At 40.9% G+C, this 24413-nt stretch overlaps 2 protein-coding genes across 6 annotated transcripts; both read left to right on the top strand.

The window, feature by feature from the left end:
- Window positions 1–94: 94 nt before the first annotated feature.
- slf2 (SMC5-SMC6 complex localization factor 2) lies at window positions 95–11906 on the top strand. 2 transcript variants are annotated; one of them, XM_035173070.1, is made up of 21 exons: window positions 95–335; window positions 948–982; window positions 2466–3004; window positions 3108–3350; window positions 3828–3873; window positions 4332–5689; window positions 5797–5876; window positions 5974–6084; window positions 6176–6328; window positions 6874–6979; window positions 7071–7158; window positions 7260–7401; window positions 7610–7697; window positions 7809–7985; window positions 8182–8276; window positions 8405–8492; window positions 8616–8735; window positions 8885–8962; window positions 9071–9157; window positions 10329–10397; window positions 10540–11906. In XM_035173070.1, exons 1-21 carry the CDS (start codon window positions 301–303, stop codon window positions 10933–10935), a joined length of 4134 nt encoding a protein of 1377 aa, XP_035028961.1. In that variant the 5' UTR covers window positions 95–300; the 3' UTR covers window positions 10936–11906. The 2 variants fall into 2 exon arrangements, with proteins under 2 accessions (XP_035028961.1, XP_035028960.1); XM_035173069.1 differs by having other exon boundaries at window positions 96–335; window positions 6176–6343.
- A 1421-nt stretch (window positions 11907–13327) lies between these two features.
- On the top strand, window positions 13328–23372 carry washc2c (WASH complex subunit 2C). 4 transcript variants are annotated; one of them, XM_035173066.1, is made up of 31 exons: window positions 13328–13486; window positions 14585–14728; window positions 14939–15103; window positions 15234–15302; window positions 15463–15636; window positions 15749–15842; window positions 15947–16008; window positions 16113–16169; window positions 16253–16363; window positions 16475–16559; window positions 16775–16834; window positions 16949–17091; window positions 17211–17301; window positions 17391–17444; window positions 17538–17702; window positions 17791–17945; window positions 18044–18151; window positions 18638–18736; window positions 18823–18924; window positions 19009–19116; window positions 19198–19370; window positions 19460–19589; window positions 19823–20251; window positions 20345–20473; window positions 20594–20695; window positions 20808–20879; window positions 21108–21167; window positions 21680–21907; window positions 21995–22693; window positions 22807–22978; window positions 23107–23372. In XM_035173066.1, exons 2-31 carry the CDS (start codon window positions 14585–14587, stop codon window positions 23250–23252), a joined length of 4386 nt encoding a protein of 1461 aa, XP_035028957.1. In that variant the 5' UTR covers window positions 13328–13486; the 3' UTR covers window positions 23253–23372. The 4 variants fall into 4 exon arrangements, with proteins under 4 accessions (XP_035028957.1, XP_035028956.1, XP_035028958.1 ...); XM_035173065.1 differs by having other exon boundaries at window positions 13329–13486; window positions 16946–17091; XM_035173067.1 differs by having other exon boundaries at window positions 13330–13486; window positions 16946–17091; window positions 17538–17696.
- The last annotated feature ends 1041 nt before the right edge of the window (window positions 23373–24413 follow it).

Genomic DNA, 24413 nt, shown 5'->3' on the forward strand with positions numbered 1-24413 from the left:
TCTCCACCAACAACAACGTAGCCCTAGTTTTAGTTTCGTTTTGTGTGCTGCCAATCTACTGCTCCACACTCCAGTCTAGAAGGTGGCGGTAATGAAGAAGAAGAAGAAGTAAACCGAGAGAAGAAGAAGAAGAAGAAGCTGGACTCCAGGTTCCATGATTCCTTGCGGCCGACGGTTGGTCGGTGCGGTTGCAGGCGGGAGCAGGTTCCTGTCTGTTATTTAGATTTTAACGTTAGAGCTCTACCTCAGTCTGTTGTAGTGTCTTGTCTGTGGTTATGGACACACTTCCGGCTCCTCACCATGAGAAAAACCACAGAAAACCACGGCAACTTTCGGTAAGAAAAAACACGGACTTTGTTAGCGCGATGTTAAACTGTTAGCGTGTTAGCCTGCTAGCTAAACAGCGGACTTCCTGAAACAACGTCTTGCTAACATTTCATTATGTTTAGCCACACGCTGTAAAGTACAGGCTGTTATCTCTCCTGGGTCTGCGAGCAGGGCGGTTGGTGTTAGTTCCGAAAACCAGACGAGCACGGTGAAGTTAAAAAGTACAACGCAGCCTTATTCTGAAAAACACAAACAAACAACGATGTAAACACGTCCTCAACGCCAGTTTCATTGCTAGCATCGCCGAGCTAGTTTGCTTCTCAGTAGAATAAGCGCTGCTGACACTCGCCGTTACCGTTGATGGTTTGTTATTGATTAAGGTTTTCAACTGACACAGCTTGAACAGTAGTGTCACGTTAAAACACATTCGCTGCTGGGACTCGTGTTGTTGAAGTGACGTTACGTGCTGTGACTGGTGGGCAGGCGAGAGGCATGTGTCGGCTTTTTGTTGGCTGCGATTAAAATACACCTCCGGCCAGGTTTCACGTCCCTGCGACATGTGTGTTTGATACATCGCGTGGTGACACAAACACAATGAACGGTCCCTCCTTGTCTTGCAGGACACTTGCAGAATACATGTCCCCGAGGAGTAAAGGTGAGTCAAGTGTTTCTTTAGAAATAACCACACAGTATGTTTACTTAAAGTCAAAGTCATGGTGATGATCAGGGTGCATTTGATCTCGCAGTAAGGAGAAACCACCAAAAGCAAGCTGCACTACAAATGCAACAACCATGCTGGTTGTTCTACCTGCATGACTGTTGCCATGTTTGGTGTTTTGTTTGAAACTGTCAGAATTTAGTCAGAATTATAGTTATAGTAGTTTCGTCCATGCTATTTCTATCATTGAGTGCAAACAAAATTAGAATTGTATTTATCTGAATTACTATTTTAATACATTGACATGTCTTATTTGAGATGTCAAAATATTTTATTTAAATTCTTTTGAATTCTCTGATGTACTTCACTAAAAAACTAAACGAACGCAATATATATAATATAACATATATTTGCTCTCTATATTTTGCAATTTTACCCTCTAAGGTCGTAAAGCCAACATTCTCCTTAAGAGTTGGCAGATCTGCCTGGACCTTTCCAGAAAGATTTGATTGTATGATAGTGTTGTATGAGTATGTTTCATAGTGGGTAGGAGTGAAATCTGTCACCTCCATGGGTGACCATCCGCACACGTTTCATCTGTACAGCACCATTAGGAGAATAGAGCCTGTCTCCTTCCACACATACTCACTTCTCTCCAAGCAAAAGCCAAGGTCAGGTTATAGGTAAAGTGCCAACTAGCAATACATTGTAGCGTCTACACTCGTGAACTTTCATACTTAATTCAGATGCCCCTGACAGAGAGGCACCGACTCCAACTCTTTTGCATATTTCACTAGTGGCAAAACGTAAGGACACAATGTGATTTAGGAATTTGCATATTTATACTTAACTATCCAATAGGATGCGAACACCTCCAGGTAACATAGAGAGTGACAGCAATTCTAGCCATTAATGGATGTGCTGTTGGAATGGGTGACGCAGGGTGAAGGAGATATATTGGGATGCTGCGTGAGACATCTTCAGACTTGGTGTTGACAATTGCTCATGTTACTTTGTTAACGTTGGTATATTGTTCCACCTTCTGGTCTCCTTGATGCATCAAGTCAACATTAAACTCTTCTGCATAATACATCAGCTGCTGCCTGAGTTCTCCTTTTACCAGCTTCCAGAAAACCTCCCATCACATTTTTGAACCGAAACATTTGGTGCTAAACAGATTTCATCAATCCACCACGATCTTTGTCTCAGGCTTTGCACTGTAACTACTTGAATTTGATATTGTAAAAGGTTTTGGAACCCTGTGTGCTAAAATAATGAATGAGCATTTATTTGTAGTGACAGCATATAGCCCCAAGTATATGTGTTTCAGCTGCATTAATGTAACAGGAGTAATATCTTTGTGTCAGGCAGAACTACAAAGAAAAGTGTCAAGTGCGCGAGAGATAAGCCATAGCTGAAGGCATAATAGGCCCTTGAATGACAATCTCTTTCACATTTTGTCACGTTGTCTGTCTTTCAGTGAAGGACCTCACACTTCAGCAACATTCCCTACCCCATGACACGTCTTTTCACCAGGAGACTCCAATGAAGCCCTCTCAGATGCCTAACCAGCTTTCTCACCCACCACCCAAGAGAGGGTTGTCACTTCAGAGCCCTGAGCTGTACCAAAGGGAGAGATTGGGTCCACGTCAGCACTCTTCTCATCACCTGGGACCAATCCATTCATCAGACAGCCCAGCTAATGTTGGAAACCCAACAAATAGGCCCCATCACACGCCAAGGGACCGACTGGGTCCACCACAGCACTCTCCTCAACCCCCAGGGCCCTTCTGCTCATCACATTGTGTTCAAGTCAGCCCACCTGACAGTGACATGTCAGCGAATAGTCCACAGCCCTCGCCTCCTGGTGTCTTTCACCATGCTTCCCCTCAATTTATGAGAGATTTAAGCAATTACACTCTGTCCTTCCACATCAGGAGAGATGAATTATCTGAAGCCAAGGCCAGGTTGTCACATTCAGGAAGCAGAAATGTCATCAAGAATCAAGAATCAAACAAGGTATTGTTTTTCTTCTATGTGGCCACTAAAATCTGGTTTGGCTAAGTGTCTTATTTGTGACCTGTACATTCATGTGATGCTGCATTGTTTTGTACTCTTTTAGGCTCAATCCAGTGACATGAGGAATCCCGTACCAACTGCCCAGCTGCACAGGCGCCCAGTGACCCCATCACTGAACACCAGAACAGCTCAAGAAGTTCTCCCACAGCCCCTCTCAGACTCAGTGCCCCGGAGTCCTGCTTACAGCCACTCAACTCCACATGGCTACCAGCCTTCTGAGAATACCCACTCTTGTGAAAGAAGTAGTTGTTCCAGTCTATCCATCAGCCCTGCAGCCCCTTGCCAGGTTGAGTGTTTTACATGTTCAGTGAGCGTCTGAAATCAGTGTCATGTTGGTTTTCTGTTTGGGATGTGTTGTCATTTAGCAATTTCACAATCAGAAGGGATGATTGTATTCATTCCATTATCACAGATGCTGCAATGTTGTTTGCTTGGAGCAGTTTACTTAATGTCATGTGGATCAAAGAAAGTCTTATACAAGCAAGCAGTTAGCATTGATGTAGAGTCTGAAATAGGCTGGTTGGTCGGGCAGTCTGATACAAGTTTAAAGGCAGTTAAAGACTTGTCAGTTCACTGATACTTATTTTACTGGTCTCTTGAAAACATACCAGTGTGAACAGTATCTGTTGTTTTTAAATTGTCCGGTAAGCCAGGTGTAACTCTGTCTTCATAGTATTGGATGCAAGGCAGAGGTTTTATTGCTGTTGAAAACTCACCAAAGGAAACCTGCTTCTGAGCTCTAAGACTTTGTTTTCTATTTTAGGACCAGCAACATAAAGAAACGCCTTCACATATAAAGTTAATTCCAGGTAAATTACTCATCTACTTATTTATACACAAATTCGTGAATGTGCATTTTTCTCCTTTGGTAATTAGAATAATAAGACTGTAGGTCTGTACACATTGCTTTCTACAATTTGTTTTTTTTGTACTGTTCACATGTAGATTCTTACAGCTCATTTTCCTACTTGTAAGCACTGCATTTGTTTCTTACTCATTTTTTATATTTGAATCGTTACATGGCTGATATCATTATCAAATAATCTGCTGATAATCCTCTTGAGTAATTGTTTTACTTTTAAAATGATGAAACAACAATGTTCATCGAAATTAACAACAGCCTCAGGTAATTGTCAAATGTCTTGTTTTTTGTGTCTATAACAGGACACTCAATTTACTGAAACAGCCAGCCCTTCATCAAAGGTCTTTCCTTCTTCACTTAAATTATTCATAAAAGTGTTGTCTCATGCTCTTTTTCTGTCTTTAGTATTCTACTGCTCATCATGGAAGAGGTGCAAAGAGATTGAGGACTGTGACCACAATGCCAAGAAACTGTGTCTTCCGGGTGGAAAATCTGGAAAAGCACAGACACCAAAACCCACTGTTAACAACTCAGTTAGAACTTCCCCAGTGTCTCCATCGAGGCCGTCTTCCGCCACAGAACTGCCATTTGAAACCACAGATAACCATCAGTGCTCAGAGCTGGCACGTGAAGAGCCATCTTGTTTGGAACTGTCGTCCATATTTGGAGCCACCCAGTCATCCTGTGGATCACTGTCACTCAAACCTTGTGCAAAGGGACGACCATCAATCGGGGCAAAGCAGGCATATATAAGTTCCACTCAGGATCCTATTTTGAAGTTAAAAGAGTTTAAGTCGTCTTCAAATCCCGCTGAAGAGAGTTTACAAAAAAATGGAGAGGAAAACAATAATACAAATAAATTGGGCTTTTTATTATCCCCTGAGGTTCCCCAAAGGCTCACTCGTAGTTTAGCTCATGTGCACCGCAGGAACTCAGTTTCACCAGTCAAGAAAGTGAGAAGCAAGACGCGCAGGAGCTCTCCCAAATCAGAATCAAAACCAAATTCAGGTTATGGTCGCTCGGCAGAACGAAATAAAATTGCCCGCTCGCGAAGGCCTGTTGTAACCCCTGACGATACAGTTGAGCTCTTTACCCCCGATCCCATGACTTATGTAGTCAGTGCTGCTCATAAGAGTGCAAAGCCCAAGAAAGATGGGGGAACGATTAAATCACCCACCTCAGAGAAAAGTTGTTCATCCAGCACTGCAGTAACTGGATCTTTGTGTCGTAAAACTCCAGAAAGTAGTTTTACTCATGCAGAGGACACCAAAATCTCTTCTTCAGGAGGTAACGCACAATTCGCCTTGCCCACTGTAGCTTTAGAGCGATTAAAACTTGAAAATATAGTCTCCTTTGGTTCTAAAGACAGGGAACTCAAAAACGGTTTTATCACTTCCTCAGGTAAGAGGCTCAAGGAAGAGCCTGTTAAATCTGGTGGGAAACGCACCTTAAAGACTGAAACTACTGCTTCCGAAAGAACGTCTATTTCACATTGTTCTCAGCCTCCACCCCTGGAGAGGCAGGAAAGTGAGGGGAATAGTAAGCAGGAAAATGAAGAGGATGCCGTAGATGTGGAACTGGACCTCGGCCTGAGCTTTGCATTAGATTTGGATGTAACCCAGAGCTCTCATAGCAGTGAGGAGGGGTCGCTGCTTTCCCTGCAGGAGATGATGAAGCATGCTACCAAGCTTCCAGATACGCCAGAGAAGGGAGCCTTCTTAGAGCCGAGTACACCCGGACATCACAGCAGCAAGTTAAAATTTGTAAGCTCCAAATACATGTCTTTATTGTACATCAATTTATGAAGGTGTGATTATCAGCTCTACTGTCTCTGTTTGGAGCTTAAATGTCATCCTTTGTGTTTCCACAGCTATTACCATCCTCCACAAAGCCAGGTCTCTACAAAAACAATCTTGATCAAATGCTGAAGGAAATAAACACCAATAAAAAGTATATTATTCTGTTGTTTTTACACCCATTACCTTTTCAATTTGAAATATAGTTGCTGTGAGGATTTAAATGTCTCCATGTTCTTTTTATCTATCAGAGCTAAAGAGATTGAGGTACAGCTCCTGACTGCATGTCAAGAGGACCTGTTGAGAATAGCTGAATATGAGACCGAAGAGAAACGGGAGGAGGGCATCTCCACTGAACAACAGTGAGACATGCACATTTGACCTTGTCATCAGGACACAGTCCTCGTACAGTAAAAACCTGTAATTTGCATTTCATCCTCATTTGTTTTCCAGGGAATTTCTGCAGCGCTACTCGCTGACGTCCAGTGCAATCAGGGATGTTCCCCCTGGAGAAACAGTGTTCAACATGGAGAAATTTGGTCAGATTTTCAACCAGGACACACTGCAGCTCCGACAATGCATGGTCACCCCGCAGGGGACAGCAAAGTACACTCTTCTCTGGTGAGCCATGTGTACATGTGAAGGGTCAGAGCAACATATTGTATCTTGACAACGAAAGACTTAATTTGATTCGCGTTCTCATTGTCCCAATGGAGAGATTCTTTATAATTTTAGTGACCCTCGGACCTCGTCTCGTGTCAGCTAAAACTTTGAACAATATTTTTGTCCAAATAAATCTTTAAAACTAGAGGACATTTTTGGTGATTCCAAGACCTTTCTTTAAGTTTTCACGTCACTGTCCGTCCCCTATTTCCACATAATTAATGTAAGAACAAACAATTGGCAGAGCACATTAATGCTCCCAATAGGATGAACCCATTTGGATTGACAATTTGACCTCGCCTTTTGGCAACCCTCAGCACAAATTCTATTTTTAACATCCACACTGGAAACACAAGTCAACAAACGTGTTAGCTCCCTCCAGCACTGTACAGTGGTGTATTTCTTTGGCATATATTTTGTTGTATTTACTAAGTAATGAATTCTTCATGTCTTTCTCTCTCGACTTACATTCCCCTCCTTCCTAACAGGTCCAGTCCTGCTCAACTGAGATTGCATGTGATGATTGGATTGTTCCAGGAAGCTTACAACTGTTCCTCGCCCTGTCCAGCTCAGATTACCCGTTTCCTGTTCAAGGTGGGCCCCACACACCTGTAGCATTTCATCAGTCGTGATTATTGTCTGAATGTCTCAGCGGTGATAATGATCGTTTGTTCAATGTTGTCAGATGATGTCAGTCCATAGTGAGAGGCTGGTATCCAAAAAGATACTACAGGCACTCTGTGACATCGCCTGCACTGCTGTTAATCAGATAGGTCAGTGTTCCCATCACCATCATGCTTTTTGTATGTCTTCACTATAAGTTGATTAGACATGTTAACATATATGTTTTTTTTCTATGTGCATAATTCCTTAGTGAAAAATGGAAGCCAGGAGTTTAAACTGTGGGTTCCCAGTTTGGCTGATGTGACGCTGGTCCTAATGAATATGGGAGTTGCTTTTGTGACTCTCTTCCCATTCGAGAATCTGCAACCTCCATTTACAGAAGGAGATTTACTGTAAGTAGCACTCTTGTGAATTTATTTGAAAAAAGTTGTAGGTCATGAATTCAGACTTTTCCAATGTCATTAAATTAACAAAATTCATCCGTCCATTGCTGAATAGTTTCCATATATTTTCAAATTGTGTTTTTGCCTGAAATGCCTGCTCCAAATGTGTTTAGATCTGTTTAATTTCATTCAGCTGAATTTCTGTGTGTTTATGTAGGGAGGACATTTCTATCCAATGTGACATTGCTTCCAGCAACAAGGAACAGAGAACTGTCCCCGAGCACAACTACAACAACGTCTTGAAGGTAAGAAAATAGTTTACTATAATGTAGGTCAGAGTTTGACAGAGACCCCAAAAATGAACTTTAACTCAGATCATTCACCACTTGTTTTTTCCCCTGTGCTCTTGTCTGCAGTACTTGTCTTTCTGTATGGGCCTGAATCCACGGGCGTACAGCGACGACGAGCTGCTGCTGCTGCTAACTGTGGTGGGAAAGGTCTGCCTCGACACACAGCTCATCCTCCAGTCCAGTGTGGAGCTGTTTTCTCTACAGTATAAAATTGTCAACAACATCAGGGGCTGGGACACTATGGTCAGTGCTTATGTGCCACTGATTCTTTTGATTTGCGGAAATTTCCAGCAGATTGTGAGAATCACAGTTTTTATATTGCCATTGGAGTACAAGAATGTATGTCTGCTACAGTAATTGGCCTGCGTTATATTGCAGTTGCCTCTTGTGAATTTATTTACAGAGTTACTGACTTAATATTTATTTAAAATCTCTTTAGCTGCCCAGAATCTGTCAGGCCCTTACTGATCTGACGAAAGACCACCACAACATGTGCCTGCTCGTCCAACTGCTGCCTGACAACACGCGTGGAAAGTAAGTCTTTATATCCTTCTACTTTCTGATCACCTTGTCTCTATTACTTTTAGGGAGTATACTTTATTGCACTGTATTTATAACAGTGCACCATTAAAAGTAAAGATGTGTGTTGTTTATTTGTGAAGGCAGCTGCGTCAACATCTGAGCCTGTCTATGATCTCTAAGCTGTTGGATGGAAAATGCACTTCCAGACGTACAGGAAAAGACTTTCAGGTAATTTGTGTCAGACAGTTCCTTTTAGATGCCAGCACTTGAAATTTGTGACATTACATTAACAGTTACTTGAAATCACTATATGACTATTGCAACATAATGAATGTCTGGTGTTGTGCGTAGCTCTCCATGCTGAGGCCATACCTTCCCTCGATGCAACCATCCGCCCTTTTTCGAAGAATGCTGCGCTCCTCCAGCATGGCTCAGAATGAAAAGGTGGACAAGGTCACACTTGACCAACAGGTGAGCACAGGGTTAATGCCTTAAGATTCAAAATGTTTGAATTCTTTTTGTCTTGTCTTAATATCTTTTTCTTATGTATAAATGAAGGATCTTATATTCACACAATCTTTTCTCATGCAAATGTATTTCTGTTTATTAATGTGTTTCAGTCCTACTACCTCTGCTATAGCCTTCTGACATTGACAAGTGAAGCCTCCAACTTTCAGTTCTTCCCAGCCCATCAGAAGGTATAATCCTTCCATATAATCTTCCATATTCTGTCTGATCTCTGTTGTTGGGAGAGCTGGAGGTTTAAATGTTGACTTATCTTTTTATTTTTTATTTCTGGCTCTCAGGGGCAGCTCCTCGCTCTGAGCTCTGAGCTTGAAACGCATATTAAGTGTGACATCAGAGAGAGCGAGAAATGTCTTTACCGGAGCAAAGTGAGTATGATTTCAAAAGGAACTTAAGAGTATTTCGATGTAGATCCAGATGTAATATAGACACATTTTCAATGGCTAAATTTATAAAAGAGTCTACTGCTGTTTGGTTTAAGCTTCCTGTCATAGCGTCTGGAATGAAGTTGAACTGCAGATCAAACAGGGTGATTATATAGCACACAGCTTGTGATCAATGACATTATATCCGAACATTGTAATATTCAATGACAATGTCTTTGGTTTTTGGGTATTAACAAATAATACTATAATATCTCTTTCTTTATTTATTTAAAATCTTTCTTCATAGCTGCGAGCATTCATCTGCCCGTCCCACATGCTCTCTCCCCCTCTGTCTCGCGCTAACATAAACACACTCACACACAGAAATAGTGTCATTGTACATATCTGTAAACTCAGACTAGGTAAAAACAACAGAATTTGTACAGTAAACTTGGTCAATGTTTGGAGGGTCGGAGGAGATGCCAGGGTGTGATAGGTTTGGCTCAGTTCAGTTGGCAGTGCACAGCACGTAGGATAGAGACACAGTTAGGAGCAGTACATTTCTGACAGAGCAGGTAAAAACTAAAATATAACTTTTTTTACTGTCCAAACATGCATGAAAACACTCAAAATGAATACTGTGGGCCTGATCTACTAAGACCCCAAATAAAGAGTGCTAAATGGCTTTGTAAATCACAATGCGTGTGCTAAATTAAAGTATTTGCATCTACTCCTCCCAATATTTTGCGCACTCGGGTAGAAACGCACCATATTGCATATTTATTAAAGCAAACATACTAACTGGACAACCCGTGTTGTTCTGTACGCAGTCCTCAGTGCGCACCAGTAGTAGATGAGCTTGCTTGTGTTTTTTCAGTTGATACCAAGTTTGCATAACCAAATTATTTAAACAGCATTTGTATATGAATGATCCCATGCTTTTTGATCCATGTAAAAGGTTGATCACCATATCTGTGATCACTCCATTTGGTTTCCACTGGACATAAAAAATGATTTCACTTTTTAAATCCATGTCCTTATCAATAACAATGACATTAATAAATCATTGCTGGCCAAGTGTGGGCAGTGATTGTTTAAATGACCCTTTGCCTTTGAGATGTAGTGTGCTGCATTAATCTGTCTGACAACCTCTACCTTCCTGTTCCTCCTCAAGGTAAAGGATCTAGTGGCCAGGATCGACACCAAGTGGCAGATGTTGCTTCAGAAGATCAGGCCTCTCCATGTACAGTAACTTTATTTGTAGTCACACATACACACTCATACTTTATTTATATCTTACAATACTTAAAAGCAGACTATTTAAAGTCTTCCAATAAAAAACAACAAGTTTGTTTCTTATTTGCTATGCTGTTTTCGTCCACTAGGGCAAGCTGTATGACTACTGGCAACCTCCGCCTGTGGATACATTGGTCTGTAGACGAGAAGAGTGCAACAGTGATGATGGACAGGGAGTCGTGATTTTGGAGAATAAACAAGTTGAGGAAACAAACCAAGCTGAGGAGGATGAGGCCGTACTGATCGCTGAGGAGGATGAGGCCGTACTGATCGCCGAGGCGGATGAGGCCGTACTAAACACTGAGGAGGAGCAGATCATGGAACTGGGTGAAACACATGGAGGAACCGAAGGACTCGAGCCCATGGATGAAAAAAATGAAACAAAAGAGGCAATAGAACCCGTTCCTAGGGAGTTGAACCAAGAGGTAGAAGATGACAATCTGGTTCATATGAGACAAACTTCTGACTATATAGACAGACTATAACCTGGTATCAGCTTGTGATAAAGTCTAGAAGATATTTTTAAATTTTTCAAGGCTTTAATGGCTATTTTCTTAACAATATGCTCAATTTGCACTAGTACCTGTCCTCTGTGCCTCTGTTTAGTTTGATTGTTAATAAAAAACCTTTATTGTATATTTTTGAAGTAAATATTTTTTAGGAGAGCTCACAATGTTTCATCTGCATTTGGCAAATGCTGCACAATACATTTTTTTTTTTTTACATTTGATGTACGTTTTTGTTTAATAATTTGTTACAGTGCTGCTGTTTTCAGATATTTAGCTGTTTATATTAATGTGTATAGTGTGTGTTTGTGAGTGCTTACAACATGTTTATTCGGAGAAACCCTGTTTTCCTCCAGCATTGTTAATTTGTCAAAATTCCGTAATGTCTCAAAAACAGTATGTATGAGTGTCAATGTTTGTGTCTCCCAGTCTGAGTAATTTACTGAAGTTACTCTGTGTGGTAATATCCTGGAAATCAGATGGAAACCAAAAATATTTACAATGCAATGAAAAACATTCATGTCTCCTTTGTTACAAAGTCTGTGATGTTCATCACTGGCATGTTACAGTTATTTGTGCAGTGTTCAAAATCTTCTTGACCATGCAGTCCTTTGACTTAAAAACAGCTGCTAGTTCTCAGGTGTTATTGTTTTGTTACCTCCAGTAATTATCATAAAACTGCAGTTGGCCTTATTAGCAGCAAACTGGTCATAATTGTAAAAACAGACATTTCTAATAACAATGACTGTTTTTCTGTAAGCCACAGCGTTCACCACACCATGACTAACTTAATTTACACTTTGTATAATTGACAAATTAATGTTGACACATTTTGTTGATTTATTTTCATATTTTCACTGTTGAGTGTGTGTGCATGTTGATTTTTTTATTGATTAAAATATTTTTATATCTGTTGCCAAATGAAGAAAATAAACTTTATTTACATGTAACAGAATTCTGTCAGAAGTAATTATTGTATTCATAAATCTCTTAACATAAGTGCAATGAAAACACAGGTATATTTGTTGAAGCATCCACACAAATCCAGAGGGCTAAATAGAGTGTCACTCAGTGAGTTCATACCTCTGCTGAGGCCCAACAGTCCCTGCATGGAGCCACTATTACATTCTCTCGATCCAGAATTTGATCTGCACCAAATTGCACACACTCGTAAATATCAGTCCTTTAAATATGCCCGATTTTAGAATCAAGATCAATTAATTATTCTCTGAAAAATCAATCATCTTCCCACAATGTTAGAGGAAAGTGAAGAAGAATCCTGGATGTGCCCCCTGAACCTGATCTGCACCAAACTTTTGTGGGATCTTCTCTGGGTCATGCTTTACCTCTGCTACAAACATAACCTACTTGGTGTTATACTCCACAGTCGTACTTTGAGCAAGCACTGAGACATTTTCTTATGTACAAATACTTTAAACATTGACACACTTTTCCATTATGTGACTAACTGTTTCCTCTAATCAATGATGTAAATAGTGTTATTTTGTTGGTGTGTTCAGTTACACGCCGCATCTATTGCACTTCTGTCTGTCCTGGGAGAGGGACTCCTCACATGTGGCTCTTTCCTATGTTTTCTCCCCTGTTAATATGTTTTTTTTTGTGTTAGTTTTACCTTACTCTTGTTGAAGGTTAAGAGCAGAGGATGTCCCACCTTGTTAAGCCCTGTGAGTCAAATTGTGATTTGTGAATAAGGGCTATACAAATAAAATTGTATTGATCGATTGATACAAAACAGACAGAGATTGGGATTCTGACATTTTCTCACACAAGATGTAGTCTGCTAAATTAACTGCTTTTTAAAGAAATAGCACAATATAAAAATGGTGATTTGCTTTAGGCAGTTTATGGACTTGGGTACAACTCATTTGCAGATATTATTGGATATTTAGGAACTATATATCTTGGTTTACAGCTCATTCAAGTGTGTAGCATCTCGTTAAATATGTGTATCAGTAATTGATGGGTCACTTATCAGACACAATGTCTTGTTGGAAAGTCAATAGCTTTTCGAATTCGATTACATTACATCAGATGAGGTCGGATAATCTCGATTGTAGATTTATTAGATTGTGTTTGGTTTGATTAAGACAACACGTGGTTGTGTTTGTTCCACGTCTGTCTCTGCTAAAAGGAATCCAGTGTTAAAGTGGCTGATTTCAAACGGTCCATCTCAGATACAATCGATGGTCACAGGGAGGTTAGAGTGAAGGAGGAACTCACTCAGACGAACAGAGGACGACTGTTCCCGAAGAGACCGTCACCCTCCTGTCTTCAACGAGGTCCGCTCTTTTTTCTTTTTTTTTTTAATCCGCTCGTTGTTGGTTCGTTCCACTCCGCCCCGATCTCCCTGGGTTGCTAGGCGACGGTAGTCAGGTGACTGTCTGCAGACAGAACATGGCTGACCTGTCAGAAGACCAATGAGGGAAAGGCCATATTTAGCATAATCGATCTCGTTTCTTTACGTCGTGTGTGAACACAGTCGAGCGTCGTGGGCAGCAGTCGATTCAAGGTAAGAATGAGCGCGCGTGCGCTGCGGTGGATTTATTATTCTGCGTTAACTCTCAGCGGCGGGAGCTAACGTCAGGGTTGGCTAGCTAAGTGGAGCTAGCTGCTAGCCAAACAGTCCGCCGCTCTCTCCTTTCAGACGCAGCTCTGTGCGAATGCTAAAGCTAAAGGGAGGAAATCGCATCCCAGTAACTTTACACTGACTCAACAAGTTGTCTTCCGCTCGTGTGTGGCCAAAGCCAAAGCCAAAGCTAGCTTGTTGTGTGTGGCAGGAAAACAACGTTAGTTTAGTGGAAATGAAACTAGCTTGTGCTATTCACTATCTACAGAGAGAGAGAGAGAGAGAGAGAGAGAGAGAGAGAGACGGTCTCCATGAGAGCAGGAAATCAGAGGACTAGATCTGAATGTATTCTGTCATCAGTTGGTCCAGTGACCTACAATCTGGTTTTGAGGGAAGCCAAGTTTGTTTGTTTATCACATTTCAACACCAGGGTAATTTAAAGTGCTTTACATGATATATAAAAGGCATCATGACAACTTGAGAGATCACATACACTTCTATTAAGACTGACACAGTAACATACACAGTATTGCAAACTTGTTGTACAACAACACATGATATATTCACATAGCGAGCTGCTGCTGCTGCCACTATTTGCTCTCTCCAGAAACACTGAGGTGAATGATCTTCTGGCTGGTTTATTTATTGGAACAGAGGGCAGTAGTTCTCACAGATTGTTCTTCAGTTGGAGGCTAATTTGTCTCTTGTTTGGCCTTGTTCATGTCCCAGATTCTATGGAGAAATGCCACCGTCCCTTCCCAGAGTAATTTCAGTTTCTGGAGCAGCTCCATCACGACATTTTATGGTTTGGCCCTTGGGCAATAACTTTGTGATTTAATATTGCAGAAGACGGCTTGTTATGTCCACGTAATGTTTTCTAAATGTTCCCCAATTCATTCAGTACAATTCAGTCTCTCAGCTAAAGCAGAAACTGGTAAAATATATAAAGATTATAACAGATATGTGGGCCACATCAGAAGAAGTTTAGAAGCCCTTTCGAATCGTTCATGCCATTAATGACACCATGTGATTTGATTGCAGATGAGCGGGTTGCCAGAGGGAATGGCAAATGGCCCACGCCGGAGTGAACACTTCGGGGAAGATGCTCAGATTTGGGAGAGACCCTGGTCTCTCGAAGAAATGCGACAGAGCAGTGCCAGTTGGTCTTTAGCAGCTGATTCAGGGGTAAGTCTGAACATCTTCCCCAGCTTTGATGGAAGCCAAGTCAAATTGATTGTCTCTCTCGCATGGTCAGAGAAATGCCGCAGGATCTGTATTTTTAGAAATCAGAGTAGCTGAGGGGATTGTGAAATTGTGTCCTGCTCTTTTTTGTGATGAAAGTAACTGTGAAAATGATACTGTCTCAATAGCAGTTTTTTATTTTTTTCTTCACAGCTCTTCCTGTTTCTTCAAGACTTTTCCCAGAGAATGCTGTCAAAGACTCATGAGATTGAAAAGCAGCTGGACAGTCTGATCCGGGACACCAAGGCCACAGACAGCTGCCTGCACTCTGTCTTTAATGACTTTCTCATGCTCTCCAACACGCAGTTTATAGAAAATGTAATGTATTTTATTGAAATATTTTATTTTACTTTGGCTTTACTTTTTTGACTAAAACTTTGACAATTTGCACAGAAAATAGGGGACATCAAAAAAATCTAACATCTCTCTTGTTTGTGAACTGTTGCAGAGAGTTTATGATGAAGAGGTGGAGGACAGTGGGCCGAAGCCTGATGCTTTGGAGAAACAGCCTGAACAGGTACACAGAATTCATTCTTCCTCCTCTAAACATTTACTGGCACTAAAACACAGACCGCTATCACTGAATATAGCATTTAGGTATTATTATTTCCAGGAAACCATGTTGTCACAGTACCCACAAGTCTTGCATTGCCCTGTCATTTATCTTTTCCCCTCAGGAGAAGACTCGAGAGCAGAAAGAGGCAGAGTTGATCCCTAAGATGCAGGAAGCTGTGAATTATGGTCTTAAAGTACTGGAGTCAGCCTTCGAGCATCTGGACATTAAAGCAGGAAACTCTGACTCCGAGGACGAGGAGGCCACTGACAGAGTGGAGGCCATCCTCGAGCCCAAGGTGTGCTCACGAGCTTAAAGTAGCACAGATTACTGCAGAAATACACGTGGTAATGCATCTTTCCATTAGTGTACTTCAAATTCTTTGTCTGTTTTTGATTTTTTGTTTTTAGGATCTTTATGTGGACAGGCCTCTTCCATATCTGATTGGTTCCCAGGCTTTCATGGAACAAGAAGACGTTGGACTTGGTGACCTCTCAAGTGATGGTAATATACTTATTGCAGCCTCCTCCTCCTCGCTGTACCTCACCATCAGCACTCACACAACATAGTGTTAATTTGTAAATGTGTGTGTGTGTGATTCTTTCCAGAAATGTCAGTTGACAGTGACAGAGACAGTGTGATCGAGAGTGAAGATGGCAAAGAAGCGGTTGTAAGACCATGTTTCTTATTCTTTCACAATATAAGATTTTCATATCTGCATCTTAATCAAGAAAATTTAAAACCTAATTAGTTTTTTATTAATTTGTTTTACAGCATTCAGATGAGGATTTCGATCAGGAGGAAGTTGAAGTTCACAATAATATTAAGAAGGTAAGCCTGATACCAGCACACCAATGAAAACATTTAAACTGAAAAAGATTCTAATTTTAGTTTCTCCTCACAAACTCTGCTAGAAATCGTCCATGTTGAGTTACGACGAGGAGGATGAGGAGGATGAGGACGAGGACTCTGACATATTTGGAGACTCGGACAAGGAGGAGGATGATGATGATGATGACACAAAGGTATTTATTTAGAGATATTCTTCTAAGGGGTGTATTTGTCATTTAAGCCTGAAAACATTCAGATATGTCGCTGGGAAACGAATATACTGTGGTTGTTTTTATCACATTCAGAACACAGGCCCACCATCCTTTGCTGATGAGCTGGCAGCTCGAATCAAAGGTGAACCAGTCAAAAAACCGGAGGGAGATCGTGCATGTAAGTCCCCATGATTATAAAACAACTTGTGGTTTATCATGTTATTTCACTGTGATTTTTCATTTGTTGTTCCTCCCACTCCTCATATGTAGTTTAAGTAAAAGTCGAACCACAGATTTTTACGTTTGGGATTTACACTGAAAGCATTTCAGGTCTGAGTGCCATCACTGCATGTGCATGTTTATGGATATTTTCTTTCCACCATATCATGGAAGCACTGGCATCTAAGAAGAAAAGTAAAGTCAGAAAAGAAGCCAAGCCTTCAAAGTCACAGGGTAGGACTTTCATTCATCATCAGTGCTCTTCACACTTCTTGTTCAACTTTGCATCAGTTATCTCCACAACATGCCTGTTTTTCTTAATACTGTTTATGTGCATTTCAACAGCAGCTGAAGACGACAGTGATGACATGTTTAAACCACCAAAGATGGATTACGATGATGACGACGACGACGATGACGAGTTCTCTCCATTTGGAGCAAAAAGTGGCCTCTTCAGTGGCGGGAAAGGCCTGTTTGACGATGAGGATGAGGTAAATTAAACTAAATGACTTTCAGTGCTTCCTCTGATTCAGTCTTAATTCAACACCACATAAACTCTATAGACTGCAGCCAGATTTTAATTTATGTTCTATTATGTTCTACCATGCAGGGTGATCTTTTCTCTGATGCACCAAAACCTTTTGTGTCTGAAGAGACAAAGGTGATGAATGAAAGCACAAAAGGCAAAACTCTAACTGCAGGTAAGACAGCATTACAGATAACATGTGTACAGACATACAGAAAAAAGTGGACTAGCAGATTGTCACCTAACTTTTCTTTACTCTCTAAGAATCTGCCAAACCTGGAAAGAAGATTCCAGCAGGGGCCGTTCCAATATTCCCAGGTAGTAGCAGCAGTCTCTTGTGTGACAGCTAATGTCACTTTAAAAAAATTGCTGTGTCTTCCTGAAACAAATCAAATGATTTCCTCTCAACAGATAACAGCCTGTTCAGTTCAGGGAAGGACTCTGATTCTGTGGAGAGCAAGGAGAACGGAACTCCAGTTCCTAAGACCAGTGCTCCTTCCAAAGCAGTTCCTGCAGGAGCTGGTCTTGGTGGAGGACTGTTTGATGATGAGGAGGATGACTTTTTCAATGGTAAAGGTTTGTAAGAATGACCTCAATCGCGCAAGAATCCAGGTTCAGGTGGGATCCTCACCCTTATTATTTCATGTTTTTCCTTGTTTTTTAGCTGGAAAAGAGAAACCCAAACCCAAGAAGGCTATTGACCTTTTCGATGGAGATGATGAGGATGTTGACATATTCGGTAATAAGCACAGTGCACCAGTTCCAGCTCCGAGCAAGAAGGAGGCTGTCGTAGAGCAGGCGAAACCTCCTGAGAAGAAGGTAAAGATCAACATAATAACATTTAATTTGGTTTATTTACACAGTGTTCTGTGGCTTGTTGAAGATTCCCTACGTTCATAATCCATTGTTATGTTTAGATGCCAGCTGGGGCCGTCTCCATGTTTGGTCCTGGGACTAAAAGTTTGCTCAGCGAGGCTCGGAAAAAGCGACAGCCATCGACCAGCGAGGAGTCTGAGAAGTCTGAGGTCTGAATGGATCATTGCGTAACAATATGCTCCTCACAAAATCCAATTTGGTTTGTTTTTACTGGCAAAATGGCAGTTTTTGACCAAACAGGACCCCACTGGGGTTCAGTAATTGGCCGTGTGTGCAGGCTATCTAGCTTGAGGTTTTGCTCTACACAGCTGGCCACACTGTATTGACATAGTTACACAAATATTAGTGTAACTGTGTTTTATTTTTTGGTTTTTGAGGTTGTGCTTGTTCAAACAGTAACTCACAAGATCAGTTATCGGGCGTGGATGCCGATAAACAATCTAGTCGCAGTCAGTTCATGATGATGTTGGCTCATAGTCAAGTGCAGCCTGAGAAAAAGCCTGATTTAATTTTGGAGTACACTACTAGACTTTATTCCTGTTGACACTTGCTCCACACCAGCATTAAAACTGTAAATTAGATTTTAGGAAGATGTTTATATTAATATTTATATTACTTCTTTCTTTTTTTTTCAGAATGGGCCCACACCGGATGTTGGGAAAACTGCTGTCAAGCCGTCTCCGAACCCCAAGACCAGAGGTCTCTTCTCTGATGATGATGATGAAGATACAAAAGTAAGGCTTCTTAACTTTACTGGGAGAAAATCTATAACTGACAATCCAGATTTTATTTACACTATAAATGTGTTTGTCTTCTGCAGGTCTTTCCAACGATTCCTAGAAGTCAATCTAAACCTGAACCTACAAGTCAGACCAAAACCAACAAGACCACTTTGTCTTTTTTTGATGACGAGGAAGAAGAGGTGAAAAAACTTACCAACATTTAAAATACTTGAACAAAACTGAATTGAATGTACATTACTAAAATCTGGTTCTTCATCTTGCAGGATCTGTTTGCATCTGCAACTAAATCTAAGCCAAAACCTAATCAAGCTAAAGCCCCCACACTGCAGCCCACTAATACTGTGTCCAGCTCCCTCTTCAGCGATGATGAGGTATGACATTAAAAAAATATTTTTTCTCTGCTGCTTGAATTTCATTGGTAAAACATGATGGATGATTTATTGGATTGACAGGACCAGTGGATCAGTTCCAAAAGTAATGCTACAAAGCCTGAGTCCAACACAGTAGGGTTAAAGCCCAGTGCCAGCGCCCCCTCCAGTCTCCCCAGTGCCAAAACATCTCATAAGGGCAGCCTCTTTGACAATGATGAGGAAGATGATCTGTTTGCTCCAACAAAAGAGTCAAGGTATTTACAGTATTAATGATTTTGTTCATTCTAATGGCAAAACACATGTTTCTTTTTTATCAATCCTCCTGTTCTCTCTTTTCATATAGTCAGAAAAAGCCTCACAGAGTTGCGCTCTTGTTTGAAGATGAGGGTGATGATAATGAAGAAGATAAAGGATCCTTCTTTGGCAATAAACCTACTGTCAACACAAATACTGCAACACCAGCTGCTGCTAAAGTGAGTGCAACATTTTATATTTTATAGTTCACAATTGTCATGGAAAACCATCATGGTTTGAAGATTGCATAGAGAAGTGATTTGATCTTTTTTTAATAGACGGAAAAATACAAAATTCAGACTTTGTCGCGCCACTTTATTATTTAAATAGTGATAATTCATTCTTTAGATTGATTATTTTCGCATTATCTCCCACACTGAGGTTCAGTTCTTTTAATACTTGTATTTTTCAGACACCTGAGGTCCCCTCTCAGTCATCCTCCCAATCACAGAAATCAGAGGAGGTCCCAGTTTCTCGGACGGTGGCAGAGGACAAATCTCCACAGCCAGAGAAGCCAGATGCAAAGACTCCTGAGCTACTCCCACCATCAGCAGCAGTGTTGGTGAATAGTGAAGTTAAAAAGAAGCCCGCTGGAGCTGTCAGTCTCTTTGGAGGCATTAATGTTCTCGACAACAAGAAGACAAAGAACTTGTTAGATGAAGATGAAGGTGATGACGACTTCCTCTCCAAAGCGAGCCCACCACCACTCGTTAAGAAGGAGGACAAGGAGGAAGAGAAAGCCATGACAAAAACTTTTAGTCTGTTTGAAGATGAGAATGAAGATGAATCCAGTTGGAGCGATCCCATTTTCACTAAACCTACAGGTGGAAACACACAGAAGGTTTGTATTTACAGTGAACTTGAGAATAGTATGCAGAGTTGAAGTAGTTTCTCCTATAGTCGAGATATTAAAATAAGTGTCACATTTGTACAGCCCACAGAAGAGCGACCACAGACAAAGAGCACGGGTGTGTTCCAGGACGAGGAGCTGCTGTTCAGTCAGACGCAGCAGAAGGACAATGACCCAGATGTTGACCTCTTTGCCACCTCAGGGAAAGCTGCGGTCAGTATATCAGATAGTCATACCTGTTTGTATACATGTTTCTTTTCTCTTTACACGTTACATGTTTAACTCAACGTCATCACTTGTTGGTAAGAATATGGGACTGTATTTACCTTTCAGAGCTCCAAGCTCAGCTCAGGGAAGCCAGCAGCAGAAAGTCTGTTTGCAGACGAGGACGAGGATGACCTCTTCAGCTCCACCAAGCCAAAAGCTCCACCTCCGGTAGCAATTTGATTATTTTTGTTTGTTAGAATTAGATGGAATCTTGCTTCCCAGCTCCATATAGAAACATCATCTTTCTCTTGTTTTTCCTCTACATTTTTATTTACTGAAGATTGCAGAGAAACCCGGTAAACCTACTGATAGAGCTCCGCTGGCAAGCCCAGAATCTGTGTTAGAGATTCAGGTAAGTCTGCTGTCACCACATAATGTCTTCAGAAGTACTTTATTTTGACGCCATGAACACACTTACCTATGTGCTCGTGTGGATTTCATTTAGAAAAATATTTTGCTTTGGTAAACACATCTACCTCATAATTTACTGCCATTTAAAACATGGTAATGTTTGTTGATTAACCCAAACAATGCCTTTTATTGGATTGAGTTTTGATCCTGCTGTAATGTGACTACACAGAAACCTGCTCCAAGCCCTGTAAAACCTAAAGATTCCTCATCAAGGATTGGGAAACTTCAAGTAATTTTTTAATTTCATTGAATCAATAGTCTTCCTTCTCTAACATTTCACTCTGATTCCACCTGAGGACAGACTTTCCTAATCCCTCATTCAATTTCTCTTATAAGGTTTCTTTTCACGTTCCAGTTTAAAACCTTTGGCTATGACTCCGCAGCATGCCTATCAAAATGAAGATAATTCTCTATTTTGATTTTGCTTCACAGGAAGAACTTTCTCGCTCTTTCTTTCAGTTTCATTAGATGTTACTCTTGCATCTTGGTCTTGCCTCATTTCTCTCCGTAGTTCTGGTTTCTTCATTTTTCTCTGAATGATCTGCTCCATGGAACCACACTGAGAAGCTCTATGAACAGAGAGTAGCTGAAAAGTAGTTTTGAGTGATAGAAATGTATAAATGTAAGATATCTTGATTAGAAAATTGATTTAATTAGTCTTTGGTCCACACTCAGGATCCATGGTGTCGTTTTCGTCTTGATAAATATTTATACTGGTGCATCTGTGCATTTTACATTCAGGCAAATCTGAAGATCAACCCTGTTGCATTGCTCCCTGGTGCTGCCCCCATTAAGCCAGGGGCCATAAATGTTCTCCCTGGCATGGGCCCCAGCTCCTCCTCTGGGGTGTCCAGCTCCAGCCTGAGTCCCAGTCCTGCCTCGACTCCTGCAGGACCCCAGATGGACAGTGAGGAAGGCGTGAGCTTTGAAACCCCGATCCAGGTTACAATGCTGCAGAGCGCACATAAGGTAGACCTCTGATTCCTTGTGTATAATATCTGTTATCTTGGATTCTTTCTGTTGAATTTCATCTCTTGCTAATCTTCCGTCACGCAGGGTCGTGCCAAAGGTGCGGTTCATCGCAGACCCCAGTCCAGAACGGCGAGACAGCAAGCTGCCCAGAGATCTGTGGGGGATGAAGAGGTGACCAAGAGTGGAGATGTTCCTGCACCAAACCCCAGTCCATCTGGCTCAGTCTTACCAGACAAATCCAGCCAGAAGCGAGCCAGTCCGACACTACCTAACTCATCTGCACCTACAGCCTTGCCCACCTCCTCATCTTCTCAACCTTCACTCGCTGAAATCTCCCCCAGACCCTCTGTGCTCACGTTGCCAGTATCTACAGACACTGGAAAGAAAGACTCTGGTAAGAGCAGCCTCAGTACCAAGGTGTTGCCGTTGTCTGACGAGGATGACCTTTTTGGCTCCGATAGTCTGTTTGAGGCCCCTTCAGTCACTAACACACCCTCCACCAGAGAAACCACCAAGATGATACAACCTCAGGCCAGTAGTGGGGTGGGACAGAAGAAGGACAATGACAAAAGCACATTCCCATCCATTTTTGATGGAAATACAGATGACCTTTTTCAAAAAGTCAAACCTAGGTCGACTACTAAGAAAGCCAAGGCGTCGTCCTTCTTAGAAGATGACAATGATGATGACATCTTTGGAGTGAGCAACAGCTCCACTCCCTCGTCCACCAGTAGTAAAGAAATCAAGAGCAGCAGTAGTTTTTCAAAGCAGGACATCTTCCAGGTATCTTTGTTTTACATCGACAGTAATACGATCAAGTTTTATCTGCGCCATCATAATTTGTTCTGTTACGTTTCCTAATTGGCTGATTTTTCTTCTTTTTTTTTGGTCCTCAGGATGAAGTAGCCACTGTGCCTAAAGTTCACAAGAAGCACAAAGAGAAGCCCCTTGATGCCAGCTTGTTCGACGACGACATAGACATTTTTGCTGACCTTATGGACACTTACAAACCAAAACAGAAATCCAAGACAAAGGGAGAGGCCAAGTCGATATTTGATGATAACATGGGTAAGAAATAATAAAATGCACGCAGGCATTTGTGTATTTTAATGCACACTTTTCATCCTGTCTATCCTGTGGTCTACCTTTTTTAAGCCTGCCATATTTAACCAACTATTTTCTCTCTGTTCTTAAAGATGAAATTTTCTCGCCAAGCACAGTAAAACCAGTGACAAAGGCTCCCAATAAATCAAAGAAGACGTCCCCATCACAGGAGACCAGTGCAGCAGCAGATTCCAGCGACATATTTGATGATCCACTTAATGCTCTTGGTGGGAACTGAACTGTTGTCTCTGAGTAGCCCGATTTGTACACTTGTGGAATGTGGATACATCTTTTTGTCATTTGGATCGCTTACAGATTGGAAGATCAATATACTGTTAATAGAGTATTTATTCATATAAATACTGTGGCTTATCTTTTTGGCAGACAAATGAAAAAAGATTCCAGTCATCTTCTGGCAGCATTGAGAAAAATCCTTGTGGAATCAGATCTTGTTATGTAAGAGTTATTATATACTGTTAATCTTTATTTTACATGATAGCACTTTATAAGCATACTGTATGCTTAGCCTCAAAGCCTGCAGAAATTAACAGTAAATTGTTTTGTTTTTTGATTATGTTTATCCTTTGGCTCCGCCTTGTTGAGATTCCATGTCTTTGGGTTTGTTCCATATCATGGTTATCAGAAATCAATGTGTTTACTTACTGTCTTAGGCATTTTGACAATGTTTTTATTAATAAGAAATTCATCAGTTTCTTAACTTTGGCTGTGATGAAAAAGGAAATTCATTTTTAATAACTAAAAAGGAAACATATTTTATGCTTTTTTGAAATGTGTGTGATTATTTCTGACTTGTTTTCATGCGCACTCTGTCTGTCTAGACTTGGATATTGATCAGTGTTTGATATGAGCAGGGAGCTAGATCCAAAGAAATTGAATTTTGGATCTGAGTCAGTAGCACATCGTCTGTTTCATTCTTTTTGCTGTGGTTAGTAGTAATACTTTTCTCACATATAGGATTGAAACTTTTTTGCTGACAAGGCTTTACAAATTGACAACAGACATTTTGGACAGAGGCATTATTTTATATAGAGTTTATGTTTTAGTCTGCATTTGTCCATCTGTTAGTTCGTTATGAAGATTATGCAAAAACTATTTGATGGATTACCATGAAACTTGGTGGAAGGATTTTTTGCAAATCCAGATCAGGGGACAGATCCAATTGACTTTGAAGTCACTTGACTTCACAACATTTGTATTCATTTCTCAGAGAATAACGTGGGACTAAATGAAAAAAAGCAGTTATGTTTAGAGGACTGATATTTATGAGTGTGTTCAGTGATCTAGTGAGTTTAAATGTGGTTTCATACGGGCATTGGTCCTTCTGTCTGTGAAGGAAAGGTTTGGACTTTGATTGATCATATTAGAGACTGCTCAGTTC

The sequence above is a fragment of the Hippoglossus stenolepis genome, chromosome 12 (assembly GCF_022539355.2).
Source record: "Hippoglossus stenolepis isolate QCI-W04-F060 chromosome 12, HSTE1.2, whole genome shotgun sequence".
NCBI classification, from domain to species: domain Eukaryota; kingdom Metazoa; phylum Chordata; class Actinopteri; order Pleuronectiformes; family Pleuronectidae; genus Hippoglossus; species Hippoglossus stenolepis.